The sequence below is a fragment of the Etheostoma cragini genome, chromosome 19 (genome assembly GCF_013103735.1).
Source record: "Etheostoma cragini isolate CJK2018 chromosome 19, CSU_Ecrag_1.0, whole genome shotgun sequence".
Taxonomy (NCBI): Eukaryota; Metazoa; Chordata; class Actinopteri; order Perciformes; family Percidae; genus Etheostoma; species Etheostoma cragini.
Window position 1 is genome coordinate 18,818,541 of NC_048425.1, and position 16,988 is coordinate 18,835,528.

The window sequence follows — 16,988 nt, forward strand, 5'->3', positions numbered from 1 at the left end:
ATATATATATATATATATATATGTTTGCATAATGCAGTGTGCGGGAGCAAGCGAATCAGCATATAAAAGATGCATGCGTTTGTGTATGCTTCCAGGTCTTCCATGTATATTTCAGTGCATTTGCAAAAACAAGTATAGAGGTGATTCACTATCTCATAGTAGAGAGGGAGAGCTGGTGGAGGGGCGGAGGAGAAGAGTGGCGATATATGGAGAGGAAGAGAGGGAGGACGAGAAACATAAGACATAAGGCAAATGTAAAAGTGGCGGGGATTAAGAAAGGAGAGGAGAGAAAAGGAGAAAGCTAGGATGCCTGTGATAATAGAAGGATTTGCAGCGAGCACAGCTGATTGGCTGAAGAAATACAGCGAAGGACAACACAGAGTGTGTCAAAGGAGCTGCGGCACAGACGGAACGAACACAACTAAAACTGCAAGTCAGAAAGGTGCGACACTGCAGATTCAGGTATGGGCAGAGACATGACGACGGACTACAAAGCAATGAAAAGGCAGAGGATACGGAGAGATAAGGGCGAGCTGCTCATCAGCAAAAAGAAGCAAATCTGTTTATAATAGATGGAAAAGGAATAAGCAGGATATATAGAGGGAGGGAGGGTCGAATAAGAACTGAAAAGAACGATAGACTGAAGGACAGCGGATAGAGTGAATGAAAGGAGACTGAATTGCAGGATTGGAAAAAAATAACTCAAGGCTTCCATCAAGGTGTGTGTGTGTGTGTGTGTGTGTGTGTGTGTGTGTGTGTGTGTGTGTGTGTGTGTGTGAGTCACAGTCACACAATGGGGAACCAACTGAATCGTTTGATGCACCAGTTTATCATACAGTACATAGTATAGACTGCAAAAGGGATTCAGTTGCTTTATGTTAATCCACATTTATACATTTGGTGCAGTATTCTTCATAATAAGCTTATATACAGAAGACGAAAGGGAATCAGCACAGATATTGCTTGTTTGAGACTTTGCAAATACTTTTTTGGCAATGAATCCAATAAAGTTTGCATTAGTTACTATTAATCAAACTGGGCCACGGGGAGACATGGGTAATTAGGGGGACAGAGAAGCACATGAGGAACCAGAACCCATTTGAATGTACCCGTTGTTACATTAACCGGTCCCTCCGCCTCACAGGCTCTATTAATTATACACAGACACATCCAGGCTCCGGATCAACTGACACCACTGTCATATTTCTCAGGCTCTTTTATAAGCCTATGATATGACCAAGGCCTTTAATACAGAAACAGAGGTAGCATTGGGAATGCTAATTCTTGCATATTTCATGCGGGGAATCTAATAACCTAATAACCTCTAATAACTAACTACCTGAGTAATACTGGACTTTACACAGGCAAATTAAAAGGAGATTTTGAAACCTAGAATAAGAATGGGTACCAGCGTATCCAGCAGTTTGTGTTTCATTTTTGTACTCTTCTGTGTAGTCTGCTGTGATCCAACGAGGCAGTTTTTTCTTTTTTTTGTCAGTGTTTGCTCTTTGAAAACAAAGAGATGAGTAATATTCTGGGAAATGAATCCAGGGAAGCTGTTTGGTCATGAAAACATAGTGTTTAATGTGTGCTTCTGCTAAAAAGGCATTTCTGTGCCAGAGCTTGCTTTTCAAATCACTCCAGGAAATTTGCTAAGGCAGCGTAACAGAGTTTGTAACACCTTGTTCTTTGCAAAACATTAAATAAAATTCTAAATCTTAAATTATACCTGTGCAATAGTTGATATTCTGGGCATTTGTTCAGAAATGTTTTGTTCACTTTGAAGCCTTGACAGGCCTGTGAAAATCAGTGATCAATAATTGTAGCGTAACCCAAAGCCCTGCGATGTGCAGTGAGTGGGCAGCTTCTTCTAGCATTACTTAGGACACCTAATCCCATAACTTCTTTAACACTGCTAGAAATACGTTTGTGCGAATTGTCAGACTGATTTCCCTTCTATTAGTAACAGAGCCAATATACACCCAATTTAAAACTATAGAAGAACAAAAGTTGGTGAAGTGAATGCATTTACACAGACTAAGAGCAGGGTCCGTCTGTGGTAGCTCCCCCAGATGCTGAGTCACACTAGATGGCATTTATAGACTGAAGGGAGCGGGAATGGTTAGCAACACTGGATACAAAAAAGCCCTTTGATGTAGTGATAAAGGAAGAGGATAGAGAGAGAATCAGAGAACAACAACAAGAAAGCAGAGGAAAGAAACAAAGAAATCACTGGCAAAATAGTCGCGGTAGCAACACAAAAATTCACAAACTTGCCCACACAAGAGGGTTGGACAGCAGAGGGCAAAGTCCTACCCATCAGCGACAGACACTTAAGCAGTGCTACAGTCTCCCACACACACACACACACTTTACCCCGCATGTCACATCCACAAACCCACTGACGTGAAAATACAGAGTTTTATTCTAGTATGTCCCAAATACAAACATGAGCACACAGAAGAGCATATACAGTTTATGTAAAAAGCCAGTGCCCCTCCACCCTCATCACCACCCCCCCCCCCGTCTCTCTATTGTTCACCTCTCCCCGTTTGTTAGTTTCAACGGCTGCTTGAAACACTTAAAATGAGGACGCATTCAAACCTCTCTTTATTTTCCCACGCAACCACTCACTCATTATCACATCTGCAGTCAAAATACAGCAAAACACACTCACCTGTGATTACAATACACTGAGACATTAATTTTCTATAAACTCTAATCAAAACCACAAAGTGTCCCAGTTCCATTCTAAAACCTAGCCCTGACCGTTAAACCTAAAATGGCCTCTCTTTTTTCTTAATGTGAGGTCCCACAAAATGGCTTTACGTTTGATCCTCGCAGGGATTTAAGTACGAGCACGCACACATACACACAACCCCGCACTCCAAATGAGCAGACAGACTTCTCTTTTCATTTTCCCTCGGCGCGCTTTCCATCAATAGCCTCATTTTCCCTCTCTCCCCCTGCTGCAGTATCCACTCCTGCACTATATGCAGCCATCCTTTCACCCCTCCCTTCCAATAGTCAACCCTTTCTCCTTAGTCCCACTGTGGTCTGAATATTCAGCCTGGGCTTGGACTCACTGGGAATATTTTACATTTCACTACACATCCTGTGCACAGCAGGCTTGTTTATTCAACTGACCTCTACTTTTGTTTCTCCACCTTTATCTCTCTTAAGAATTCTACCACCGACCAGTGACCGCTTCCTGTTGAAGAACTTGGTTTCCGGTGTGGACTATAACCTGTGTGTGCTGGCCATTTTCGATGACACTATCACATCATTAGCAGCGACTAAAGTGCTGGGCTGCGCCACGTTCTCCACCAAGGATGTTTACCCAGCATGCCGCTCTCTGCAAGCCCATTTCCTTGGAGGTACACTGACCATATTGGTTGGTGGCGTGGTTGTGGTCACCCTGCTCGTGTTCACGGTGGCGCTCATGGTTCGCCACCGCGTTTGCAATCATGGCGACCACATGATATGTCACAACGGCAACACGGAAGCAGGAGGGGGGGCCTGCTGTCAGGGTGGAGGGGGCGAGGATAAAGGGGGAAACAGTGGCGGGTGCTACCAATCAAATGGTTCCGGGGACATGATGATGGTGGTCCTGCCCAATGGCCTGCCGTCAAAAAGAGGAGGGGAGACGGACAAGGAGAAGGAAAAGGAGAATGTGAAGGAAGACTCTGCTCCAAAACTCCCTCCAAAGCCCAGGCCCAAACCTAGAGTCAACCTGGAGCATTTTCTTTCAGCTGGGGGTGTTGTTTCCATGACGACAGGGGCAGTAGGTGAGATGGCATTGGTGGTGAGGCAAAGGAAGCTGGACAAGGCGCCGCCATACACCCCTGAAAGTGACAGAACTCCCCTCTACTACTCCCCTTCATCCACCCTGCCCCGTCAGTCACACTCCAGGGACCGCCCCAAACCCCGTCTGGAGCGAGAACTTACCAATCGTGCCAGTTTCTCTCTGGCTGCCCCCCTGAGAGACTCAGAGCTGTCGGACTGGAGAATCAGTCCCCGAAGCAGGGACAAATGGAACTCCTCACAGGCTTATCAGAGCCCTCTATCCCCTCTAAGCCCTGTCTGCGGGGCCGTTAGCAAACGGCGGCACTCTCTGGATATGGGCAGCTCTGTTGCCCTAGCGACCGATGCTGCCACGACGGTAGCCAAGCACTATGGTGCTGTCAATTACGCCAAGCGACTGAGCGTGATCTGGACGAGGAGGAGCCAGTCTCTCCATGGAATGCTAGTGCAGTGCGCCTCGACGACAAGCACAACGTCTTCGACCAGCGATGAGGAAGGTGGCGGGGGCTTTGGGGCACGCTGCCAGTTTCAACAGGGATACATCCACGCTTACAACACCACCAACTCCAACTCTAACACTGGGATCAGTACTGGGAAAGCGAGCAATGTAAAAGACAGGGGGAGGCAAACAGGGAAGGATGGAAAGAGTGCTGAGGAACTGGAGGAAAGTGTTGTGTAGGGGTTGTAAAAACGTTAAGAGGGATAAAGGGTCTGTGAGGCCGTTTCAATGGGATCTTAGTTTTAGCAGGGCAAAGAGGTGGAAGAAGGAGCAGGACAGGGGAGTTGAAGTGGTTGCAGATGAGGAGCGGAAGGTTGGGAATTTAGACAAAGGGAGAAGAGCAAAATTGAGTTGAGTCTCACTTGTGCAGCTCCTTGATTTTCCCTGGGAGAAGTCAAAAAAAGAAAGGGGGGTAGTACACCTGGAAGTCAGGTGAAGATTTCTAACAGGGCTGAAGAGTGATGGGCGGAAAAAGGAGTGGGTAGAGAGATGTGACAGAAAAGGGAGAGAGTGGGAGAAACGGCTGAGTGCTCTAAATACTCAAGGCTGAGCTCAAGCTGTATTATTCAAACATAAATGATACAAGATAGAAGAGAAACAAGGAATTCAAAAACTCAACCCAAGAGTTGAAAGAAGAGACAATGTAGTGAGTGATGGATACAGTCGCAGAGGGAGAGACCTAATCAAACAGGGAACACATCAATCGAGCAACAGAACAAAGGTGACATGGCAGAGACAGAGATGGCGTGAGCTCAGCGTGGATCCCAGTAAAGCCGATACACTAATAGAACCAGACTCTTGCTAACACTTCAACTCTCCAGGGCCTCAGCCCCCACACCGGTTTACACAGGATCAAAAACAACAGCACAACCCGGAACACAGGAGAAACACTCGTCTCTGACACAGCACAACAGTGAAACAAAAAGAGAGATTTGGATGACAAAGTCCTGCTTTGTCATCTTTGTTTTTTTTTAAGACTCCAACACTGACGGACATTTTCAAACTCTTTTCCAAAACGCAATGAATGTGACTTTTATGTGTCCTCTGTGGCCGGAAAATGATTTTGGCTTGCCGTGCCAGCGGATTATGGGAGCATAAATACAGAGCCGGGTGCATTGGACATGATCAATCGATACTGGCTGGAAAGAGCGAGTACAGCACAGACAGTATTAAAAGAAAGAAACTGGGATTACAATGGAGTCGATATGGATAACAAAATGGAGACAGGAGTGCATGATGAAACGTGCGCATTTCTGAAAGACGGGACCGTATTGGATGATAACGGACCAGACAAACGAACAATGCTAAGTGTGCATGCATTGTTGTATCAGGGACAGGATGTGTGTATGTGTGCCTAAGTGTGTGTTAGTCTGCGCACAAGTATATGAATGTGTATAAGTGGCAACTCAGTCAACCAGACTCCATTTGTGTTGAATAAGGTTTAGCGCTTTCTGGACATGCTGTAAACAGAATAAATGTTTAAATAATATTGATGAAGATTAGCAGCGGCCTGCCCAAAGTGAACCAAGAGCAAAATGTTTCCAGCCATGTAGCATGGTCAGAAAGCGGAAAACGTTGAGGGGGATTTCAAATTTATTTTTTGTGACTTCAGACTCCTTTGTGCCACATGGATTCACTTTTGATCCAAATAGTGAATGTTTTCAGAAAGGAAGCAGATAAAAAAAACACCATGGAAGCCACTACACTCTTCTTTGAGACTTCGTCAAGACGTATTATGGGATGACTGACCCAGTGGCACAGAGACTCTTAATATCTATCAAAGAGGGAAAAAAACAAAAAGAGAAAACTTGAAAATACATATATATAGTATATATATATATATATAAAATTATGTTACTTGTCGCACCATGTGTTTCTGTTTTTCAAAGTTTTCCGGGGACTGATGTTAGGATCAAATACAAAATATAAAATGTGTGATTATTTTTTGTTTTAGGCAAAAGAAATCCTCATGATTAGAATTTAAAAAAATGTTGATTATAGCTAGGCAGAAAAAGATCAAAACAGACAGACGCACACAAGGAAACACACACACAAACAGATGCCTATGAAGCAGAGCCAACTACATTAATAATAATAATAATGACTTTCAACCATTACTGTTGTTTCCTTTCTGCTTTTATTTCATTTTGCCAAAGCCAATATTGTTCTCTGGACTTGATATAAATAATAAAAATGACATGTATGGAACCGAGACGGACTCATTAACACAAGGGAGTAAGGGGTGTGTCATATGTGTGTGTGTGTGTGTGTGTATTCAAATATGCACTTTACATGCTTATGTTTGAACATTTACATTTTTAGTCTGTCATTGTATCACCAAGGGCTATTTAATTCAGCAATACATCAATAACGTGGAAAAGAAGAACAGAACATGTTAGCTCTTTGGGTTTCTTTGAATTTGGAGAGAAATGGGAGGATGACTCAGTCTGGAAACGTTTCGAGCTCAAGGCAAGCTTTAGCGCATGCACGGCGGTGTGGCAGAAAGGAAGCCGTTTACCTGTCTGGCAGTGGACTTGATCAGAAGGTAAGGGTGAACACAACGCTTTTGATATAATTAAAAACAGCACATGAGACAGAAGAGATGGGATGAGAAAAAAAAGTGCAAAAAAGAGAGGCAAACAAAGAGGTAGGTACTCCCAGGAACAGATGGATCTTTAGAAAGACAATAAAATACGAGTAAACAGACTAACACATATGACGCAGAATAGGGAGATTGAGAGATGGGAAAATAACTATAGGTTGTCAGACTAATGGATCATGATCCTGATGCTTTGATATATCCAAACCGTATCTGATGGTTTCTAATGTAAAACATTACAAGATCCTCATGCTGCTCCCGGCAGCTGAGTCAAACACTAATTTAGCAGCAAAGCACCGGCGTGAGGGGGGATAGGGGGATAGAGTCCCACCTTCATGCCCAGGGTTTGTCGCTGGTTCTCATCCCAGTGCATGTACCAAGAACACCCCCACAGGCGACTGGGAGGCAGGACCGAACAGAACAGTGAGGTGTAAGGGTCTCACTGGAATCAGCAGTGTCACACAGAGTCAGTATCTAAATAAAGCCTCACATCTGTGTGTGTGTGGGGGTGTGTGGGTGTGTGTGTGTGAGTGTGTGTGTAAGTGTGAGAGAGTGAGTGAGTGAGAATCATAAAGAAGTGGAAAGGCTTCTATCAACTTCCCTCAATCTCATTCTTTTTCATCTACCTCTCCTCTCACATATTTTCACTTTCTATTACGCCCATTGCAGACACTGCTAAATGCCTAAATGGAGTGTGAAAGATGTGGAGAGCAAGGGGGGGGATGTGAGAATGCTGACACACCTAGAGATGAACAAATAGATGATGGTGAGCAAGGGAGAAGGGAGAGAAGTGAAGGAAGGGGGAGGTCATTGTGTTAGCCGTGTGTGTGTGTGTGTGTCCATGTCCTAGGACATTAGGTTAGATGACAATTTGATTTGAATCTTATAAGTGGCCACATTAAAAGCAGGACTGAGCCCCCATTGAGAAAGAAAGACTGTGTGTGTGTGTGTGTGTGTGTGTGTGTAGAACACCACCTCTCCCTCTGCATTTTCTGCCAAAGGCAAAACCCTGGCCCAATTTGACTAATTAAAAAAAAAAGCTGAGTAACACGCACACAAAAACAAATTTCAGCGCACACGTGCACAAATGCGTGTGTGTTGCAGTGCTTGTTTCTGCATGCTCATGTTGTGTGTGTGTTAGTGTGCATCTTGAAAGGACATGGCTGCTCGTAGCCAAACTTCCTCTGCCATTTGCAGTTATGATCAAGGTATGATGCGTTTCCCTGCAGCGTGCTGAGTAACTGCTGACTCAGGGTGCATCAACACTCAGGACCTCTTGCACTTGGAACCAGTTGAACCAGTGCTGCAACATCAAAATCAGATGTGTCACAAATACAGTCAGAACCATTCTTTGAACTCTTTTGATTAAGTCCTTACACTTCACAAATAAATACAAAAACAGCCGACTACAGTCCTAAGAGCTAGTCATATGGTCCCTTTAAAACATGACTCAGCCTTCTACAACATGGCCGAGGCTCAAACTGATTTAATAAGGGCGGACACTGGAACTTACAGAGACACCATTCTACTGAGAAAAGAAACCAATAATATTCTAAAAGAAAACTTCAGACACTAAAAACAGATTGGTATAAATTAATGGTCACATACGGTTTAATAAAGAAGATGCTTATTTAAACTCTGCTGTTTAATGATCTGACATTCCACAACAACAAATCCCAGAAAAAAAGATGGTCACATATCCAATTCTTTATGAAATTGGATTTATCAAAACAAATGTTTGTTTTCATATCAGTCAGTCTGTCATCAAAATGGAGCTCTTGATTTAGGCCTCAGCACACTTACCTCTCAGAAGAGAAAGGGGTGGCCACGTAGGAAACTAGTCGGTTTCCATCCCTACTCTTGTTTCTTTCTTCCAACACATTTAGAATGATTGCAAGCCCTTCAAAGATGAAGCAGCAGAAAGAGTCACACCTAATTAGTTGCTTAAATTGAAATTGATTTAGAGGAGATAAAGTAGTGGGACTGAGTAAGATGGTTATTGTTCAATACACATCTAAAAGAAGTTCTTTGAATTTGAGAGGCCAAAAAAAAAAGCCAAGCTCCTGATATTCCACACATTTTTGTAGATTTTTGCCTGTGTGGTATGCACAGCTCTGATTTTCTACGTCCCTGAATACTGTCCCTCAACCAGCCCGACACTGATCGCATTTGTGTCTGTTTCTTCTGAGCATTAGTCGCAATGTCAGTTTATAGTTGCAGCTCATAACCCTTAAATTGCATCCTTTCCAAGCGTGTTAGTCCCTCCCACCAAGAAGGCACGGGAGAGACGGAAGGACATTATAGGAGGAGAGGCAACTAGCATATATGTTTTAGAGGAATGAGACGTCACATGAATTTGTGAGATGTATGGGCGGAGTTAGCAACTCCTGGTGCTGCACGGCTGATGATCCCTCCTTGATGCTCGCTCCTTGGTCCGCGGGGCAGGAATAAGAGCTTAGAGGCGGCCTTCACCGAGGAGGGACAGAACAACGTCCGCTTCAGCCCAGGACCGAGGAGTCGTGGCGCTATCAAAGAAGGGTTACATGCAGCCCATGTGACACGTTACCTTACTAGAAGCTTTGATGCACTAACTCAAAGCATTCACAAGTACTTGTCTTTATGGTTCAGACCAGTGGAAGTAAAGACATACAAAGCTTGTTCTCGCCCCCGAGGCACCTTTATCATGTGCTGTCAGAAAGGGAGCTGGGAAAGATGAGGATATAGAAGTAGAAATATAGCAGAAGAGAAGTAAAAAAAAGGATAAAAGGATTAAAAAAAATTTTGATTGGCAAAGAGAAAGGGGAAAGACGGGAGTAGCTGCAAAGGGAGAGATCAATAAAGGAAGTGAGGAGGAGGAGAACTGGAGTACCACAGCAGCAGAGTAGAGGTCAATTATCATAGGCCTTACCTAAAGACATGATACAGAGAACCAGCATCTTATCTTGGACTACTTTTTCTTTGGGATCTCAGAAGTGCTGACAGACAGGTAGCAAAAAAGACGATACCCCTCAAGCTATGCTGAGCTTACGCCAAACCACTTTTCTAGCGATTTCATTGTTGCAGACTATTTTCCAACATGGGAATGAAACCCGAGAGTCTCACAAGAGTTAGAGTGTGCTCCAGTTGTCTCTACCGTTTAGTGGGAGGTGGTCATGTCCTCCGGTTGTCTCTACCGTTTGGTGGGAGGTGGTCATGTCCTCCGGTTGTCTCTACCGTTTGGTGGGAGGTGGTCATGTCCTCCGGTAGTCGCTACTGTTTGGTGGGAGGTGGTCATGTCCTCCGGTCGTCTCTACCCTTTAGTGGGAGGTGGTCATGTCCTCCGGTTGTCTCTACCGTTTGGTGGGAGGTGGTCATGTCCTCCGGTCGTCTCTACCCTTTAGTGGGAGGTGGTCATGTCCTCCGGTAGTCTTTACCGTTTGGTGGGAGGTGGTCATGTCCTCCGGTCAACTCCAACGTTTGGTGGTCATGTCCTCCGGTAGTCTCTACCGTTTGGTGGGAGGTGGTCATGTCCTCCGGTCAACTCCAACGTTTGGTGTGAGGTGGTCATGTCCTCCGGTCGTCTCTACCGTTTAGTGGGAGGTGGTCATGTCCTCCGGTTGTCTCTACCGTTTGGTGGGAGGCGGTCATCAAACTCAGTCTGAGTCTGTATCTTTTACAGTGTTTGAATTATTTTAAGTTTTAAGTCTTTGAAGTGAAGTTGCATCAAGAGAATGTTGTCCCCAACCAATGGGTGTGCTCCCTTCCAGCAGCAAACGGCTAGAGCCAGTGTTGTTTAAGGTTGCTGTGGTGCTGCGCTGCGCTAAGCGCTAAAGAGGGAAATTTGAAGCGAATCGTCAAACAGGAATTTTTAACGACGGGTAAACACAGACTTCTGGGTACTGGAGTCATTCCTCTGCATGTTCCTCTCCTTCAGTTAGCAGCTCAGTCTTTTTGTAAAGGTTTGTTTAAAGTCTTCTAGTGCATGGTAGGCATAAGGGTTAATTGGTAAAGGGTTAGGGTTAAAAGGTTAAGAAGGCATTAGTGGTTAAGGGTTAGTGTTATAGGTTAGCTAGACATAAGGGTTAACTGGTTAGGGTTAATAAGTTAAGTAGGCATAAGGGTTAACTGGTTAAGGGTTAGGGTAAATAGGTTAGGTAGGCATAAGGGTTAACTGGTCAAGGGTTAGCCACCAACGGTCTCAGCTCTAGAGGGGTTAATCCCGCCAGGTAGCTGAGGTGCTGTGATAATGACATGCTACACAGAGCACCTCTAAAAAGGAACAGATGGGAGAGGAATTACAGACGACAGGAGAAGGAAAACAAGGAGAGTCTGAGCCGCCTGCGAGGCTTCACCTTAATGCATCATTTCCTCTCTTCTCCGCAATCTTTAATTTAGCCTTCTATCTAATTTGCTCTCTCCTTCAACAACTCCTCATTCATTCTTTTGTTAACTGCATTTGCTCCTAATCTCCACGTCTCCCTGATCTTCCGGCTGCCTCGCGACTCATTGTTTTGCCAGTTCGCCCTAACTTTTTTTTAAATTTTATTCTGCTCTCCTGACTGTAGGAAAAGAGTTCTCGTCTCTGTGTCATCCGCCCTTGAAGAATATTGACTTTATTCTCCTTTGTTTTTCTCCGTCTTCCTTTAATGTTTTTTAACGTCAAACCCACTTAGTGTACATTCACCGTCTACACCATTGAACATAATTCATCTCTATCGTCTTTATAACTGCACACAATACTCTACCCAACCTGTCAGCTGCCTTTCATTGGCTCTGGACCTGTACTGCTAAATGACAACGTTGAATCTAATCTAAATCTTTAAAAAGCTTCAAAATCTCTGAAAAAAGCAACCTATTTAAATTCATACTGAGAAACAACAGAGGCTCTGCCAATCAGCAGGTTGTCCTTCGCCTCTGTCCTCCCTCTGAACACGTTTCCATTCTCCCACTCCAGCCCACTCCGTTCAGCCGCTAAGAAAGAAAACATTTGTATTGAGAGACGATGACGTCCCGTCCCTTTCAGCGACTGCCCTCCCTCCAAGCTCTCTGTCTGTCCACATTTGATCACTAAGTTTTATTCTGAAGTCTGTTGAAAAGACAAAAAGTGGAAATGCTATTCCAGTTAGCTTGCCAGCAAAAAGAAAGGAAACCGACCATTTTTCCTGGCTGCCTTTGTAGAATGTGTCCAACACCATTATGAGTGAACATTGGTTGTTTTTCCCCCCCGGTAAGCCCTGCAGCAGTATTAGTGTCACCACCCGTCTAACCTAGCTATCGAGCTACAAAGAAACGGGAGCCCTGGCTACGGCAGAGACGTTCAGTGTTCTGCAGGCTGAGGGACATGCCGGGATCCAGTCTTCACAGGCTCAGTGGGAGCCGTCGACCGATCCGATCTGTTTGACGGCAGTAGGTGGTTACAAAAACATTTTCCAATAGTACAATACAAACAAAACTAGGTTTTAGGAATCAAACGTACAGTTTTCTATTTTTTGTATAATTTTAATCAAAACCAAATTTCAAGAGCACATCTTCTGCTCATTTTCAAGTTCATAATTGTATTTTGAGGTTGTACCAGAATAAGTTTACAGGGTTTCATTTAAAAAATATATATATACATTTTTGTCCTACTGCACATTTGTTGTAGCTCCTCTTTTCACCCTGCGTGTTGAGCTCTCTGTTTAATCCACAGAGTGCGGCATCCCACTTATATTCCATCTTTGTTAGGATTTGCACATGCACGGTGCCTAGATAAAGACTACTAGCCAGTCAGAAGCAGATTGGGGCGGGACCTGACAAGCAAGCTAGTGTGATCCAAAACAAACCCGCTTTAGCCGGTAGCCATGTCTTCAGCTCAGCCTACATGTTTGAACCCGAGTGTGCTCCCGAAACCCAGGCAGAACAACCTGAACCAGCAGAACGACCTGAACCAGCAGAACAACCTGAACCAGCAGAACAACCTGAACCAGCAGAACAACCTGAACCTGAACCAGCAGAACAACCTGAACCAGCAGAACAACCTGAACCTGAACCAGCAGAACACCCTGAACCAGCAGAACGACCTGAACCAGCAGAACAACCTGAACCAGCAGAACAACCTGAACCTGAACCAGCAGAACAACCTGAACCTGAACCAGCAGAACAACCTGAACCTGAACCAGCAGAACAACCTGAACCAGCAGAACAACCTGAACCAGCAGAACAACCTCGACTGGAGCAAGACGGAGTGTCAGAGTGGGAAACTGTTTAAATGTCAACAAATTGTGTCGTACATGCCGTTTTAATTCCGTCCCTGAATCTGAAGCTCTGCTCTGACTAGCTTGGTATGCCCTGCTAGCAGCTAGGCTGGACTACAACAGAGCTGTTTGGAGCAGTGTTCTCTGTGTTTTCCTTTGGGGTTGGACTTCTCTACTTTGGAACTTATTACATGGTTAAGGGTCATAAAGGAAAGCCAAAAAGCAGAACATGAGCTCTTTAAGTGAGATTACGAACGGTTGAATGATGAAGGTTTTATCTTTCTTCCACATTGTGCCCTCCATTGCATCACTACAGAGGCACCTGCATCTGGCCAGTAGTCTCCTCCTGTCATAAGCTTGGCCCATCTCTTCTAGTCCTAACCCCTCTCCATCTTGACATTTATCCAATTAATGTCCAGTCCACCGTTTTGCTCCTCCAGTACTCCCTCGCAGTGGTTCGGTGACTGTTTGCGGATGTTTCCTCTCAATCTCTTTCACCTCTGCCAACTCCCCTCGTTTAACTTGTGTCTTGTGTTGCAACTGTGGAAGCACATCACTTCACTGACAGGTTCTCTTAGAAAACTTGAGCTCGAGTTTTACTCTCCGCTGTGTCTTTTCTGTTCACCCCTCCAGCTCTCCATCACTCATGATCCATTACTTCACCCTATTTCCTTTCCAAAGGAAGCTCCATTTTGTTTCTCTTCCACCTATTTCAATCCTGACAGCTCTTCTTTTCTCATCCGTGGTCCCAGATGTGACTGTGCCTTTTCTCTCCTTTATTCTGACTTCACAGCAGGGCGTCTCCTGCTCAGCAGTCCCCTCTCTCAACATCCCCACCCACTGGCCATCTCTTCTTCAACTTTTCTCCCCAAAAAAAGGTAATGGGAGCTTCCTGCCCTCTATTCAGGATTTTTCACTCATCATTCTCTCTTTCTTTCCTCCATGTGGTGGATCTTTACCACCTACTCCTCCGACTCATCCTCCCCGCGGGCTCCCTTCACTCCTGATCTGAGGGATGTAGTAACATTTTCTAACTGCATTCATCTCATGAGGTTCCGCGGTTTATTTTTGGAAACGGGGGGGGGGGGGATCTTGCTTTGTGTGTGAGAGACAACTGAAAAAAATAAGAGACAGCTTTTCTAGAGAGCAGAACAGGGGGAGACAAGAATAGGCAGCGAGAAAGTAGCGCCTCAGAGAGGACACAGTAAAAGAGAATAAGAAAAAGATTTCAATGAAAGACTGAAAGTTGAAAAGAAGAAAGGAAAAAGACGTCAAAAAATTCTGGCTAATTTGGGCAACTAATGAAATGATGGAATGTGTTTGTGTTTAGCTCTAACTTGCTAAATGACTGCTAACATATACATGCTCACTTAGATCTGCTAATATACAAAAATACATAAAAGCAGCTTACATTTGCCCTTTGTGGCGGCTTAATTAGGGAGTCTAAAACTCCCTTCTGTTAACCAACACTAAAAACCTAAGAGTTAGTATGTAAACCGCCCAAATACCTCTGCCCAATTAGTTATACTAACCGCCACACCAATGTTTTAGCAGATGGCTCAATGCTACAATACCTCCCTTCTTTTCTTCGGGAGGGATCAGATGATTGTCCTACTCCAAAAAATGTGATGCAGCAGTTGGGGTTACAACTTTGCCGCTGGGCCTACGGCGTACCTTTCAACTGGGACCCTGAGTAAAACCTCACCCAGTCACCAAGGTTCCTTTGTACAGATACTTCATGGAGGCATTTAGCACTAAGAAACACAGCTCTCCGACCACTGGGAATCTCAGCTGATCTATAAGTGGGACTAACTGCTGTTCAGGTGACAGCAGCAGCCGCAATGCATGCCTAAAGGCCAAATACTTAATAAAAGGTTATCTCTATGAAATATTCAGCGTCTGGCTGCAGGTGGATATTTTGGACTTCAGTGTGTTGTTTTCCTTGGTTAGAGTCAGTAGAGACGTAGAGTCAACAAGAGAGACAGTAGCTGGAAGGAGATGGAGACTATATGTGCGTACAGGTTTTCGGATTATGGAAGGAAAACACTGTCAGCCAAATGGGTGCATGTTCATTATCATCATGAGTTTGATTGTATGAAAAGATAACAGAAAAGCCGGCACACTGGAATTACAGTGCTATGAAGTTTAATCGTCAATGCTACGTTGCATTGCTGTTAAGACCTGTTGAAACATCGTGTTGAAATGAATACATTCATTATTTCTTCATATAAGGAAGCTCTGATTTCTGAAGGCGCTACTGTTTAGTTGTTTGTGGGATTCTTGTGTGGTTACCCAGAACTTATCACAATGAGGTTTTGTGCTTAGCGCATGACTTTTCTAGCCAAATGAATATAAAGATCCCATAAGGTATGCTATTCTTTGCTGCAAACCAAACACGTGAGGCAGGGGGGGATGTTGCTTTAGGCAGCTGGCAACAATTAGATGTAAAATAAAACCCATCTTCCATTTGAACCTGCAATAAGAAGGGGTAATGGATTCATTTATTTATGTAGGACTTCTGCACTCTGGAAAACAAACTATACAAGCAGAGATTATACAGTTAAGCATCTTTGTAGACGTTTGGGGGAGAACTTGTCCTAAAAAGCAAAAGGATTGTTGTAAATAGACTTTAGAGTCATATAAGGCTGACAGAATAGGCTGTCAATTACGTCTCTTGAGGTGGGGGCTGTATATGTCCTCACCATATCTGCAGCTATGTGGGATGCATCCAGCCACAGCTTAGCTTGTGGTTGTTTAACATCACAGGGCTGTCAAACAAGCACAGCTATGAGACTATAAGGGGAACCGCAGAGCTATAACAACATCCCATTGCTTGCCGGCACTAGCAACAAAGATGCTGAAGAAAATATATTTCTTCACTGAAATAGTGCATACAGAGATGTCAGACCTTGGCACATCCTAGCACAGCTTGTAGCACTCTCTCCAACGATCTACAACAACACTTTCCTGCTACAATACAAACCATTTGCCTGTGAGGAACAATTCTACTCAACTGGAGCTGGAAGAGTTTAATCAAACATATGATGAGGTCTCCTGCTAACATATTTGCTTTAAGATTCTGCAACTATAAACGTTAAAATCTCTGTGAAAATGACAAAGGTTCTGATAAGAACGCCACTGAGAGGGAAACAAAATGCACTTTCTGTTCCTGAAAACATGCAGCACAGCATTCCCTCACTAAACGTATCCATCTGCTCCTCTGAAAGACCTTCTTGCTTAAAAAAAGATTGCATTTTGGGAAGTTGAGGCACACTCCAAAGATATTTAAAAAAGAAAACATTTTCAGATCACTGGTTTCATTTGAGAGAAAATGGCATCAGCCTCCGACGACAATTTGTCAAAGATGACTCAGCGCAAGTCATCGAGCAAAGAAAATGAATCATAAAGTCATTTTGCAGTAATTTTGTGTAATCTTAGTTGCTATGTACAGACTGGCCAGAGTTCAGGTCAGTCACCTACATGGACAATAACTGATTCATCTCTCAAACCTCTGTAAGGTTCAATAACAGGTGGAACTTAATCAGGGTCCTTTTGTGTGCCATTGCTTGTACAAGATATGAATAATGAAATATGCAATCAGTAACTGAAAACAGATGTCACAACAGACTTCAATCTATGAAATAGATAACTGTGCCGACGCAACGCGTCCCCTCCGCTGAAAGATCTTCACACTTTTGAGGAAAGGCTTTTCTTTTTATGGGGTTTATTTTTACCTTTAGCACAGGAACAGTTGGTCTGAAAGACTCCGCTTCCAAACGGGCGCCACCAGAGGGAATCAGACCATGGGATTCAAATCTAAATAACCCCACCTCCATGGCTCTCCACTGTCATGAAAAGGCTGCAACACTACCTT

At 44.1% G+C, this 16,988-nt stretch overlaps 2 protein-coding genes across 3 annotated transcripts in view; one reads left to right on the forward strand and one right to left on the reverse strand.

Moving 5' to 3' along the window:
- Positions 1-5,989, forward strand: part of LOC117962034 (leucine-rich repeat and fibronectin type-III domain-containing protein 4) — a 36,955-nt gene extending 30,966 nt beyond the window's left edge. Inside the window, exon 8 of the mRNA XM_034901076.1 lies at positions 3,184-5,989. Within this exon, the coding sequence (XP_034756967.1) occupies positions 3,184-4,483 (1,300 nt within the window). The 3' untranslated portion in view covers positions 4,484-5,989. The remainder of the gene's footprint in view (positions 1-3,183) is intronic.
- Positions 1-16,988, reverse strand: part of LOC117962033 (pyruvate carboxylase, mitochondrial-like) — a 252,631-nt gene that overhangs the window by 100,770 nt on the left and 134,873 nt on the right. The window lies entirely within an intron of this gene.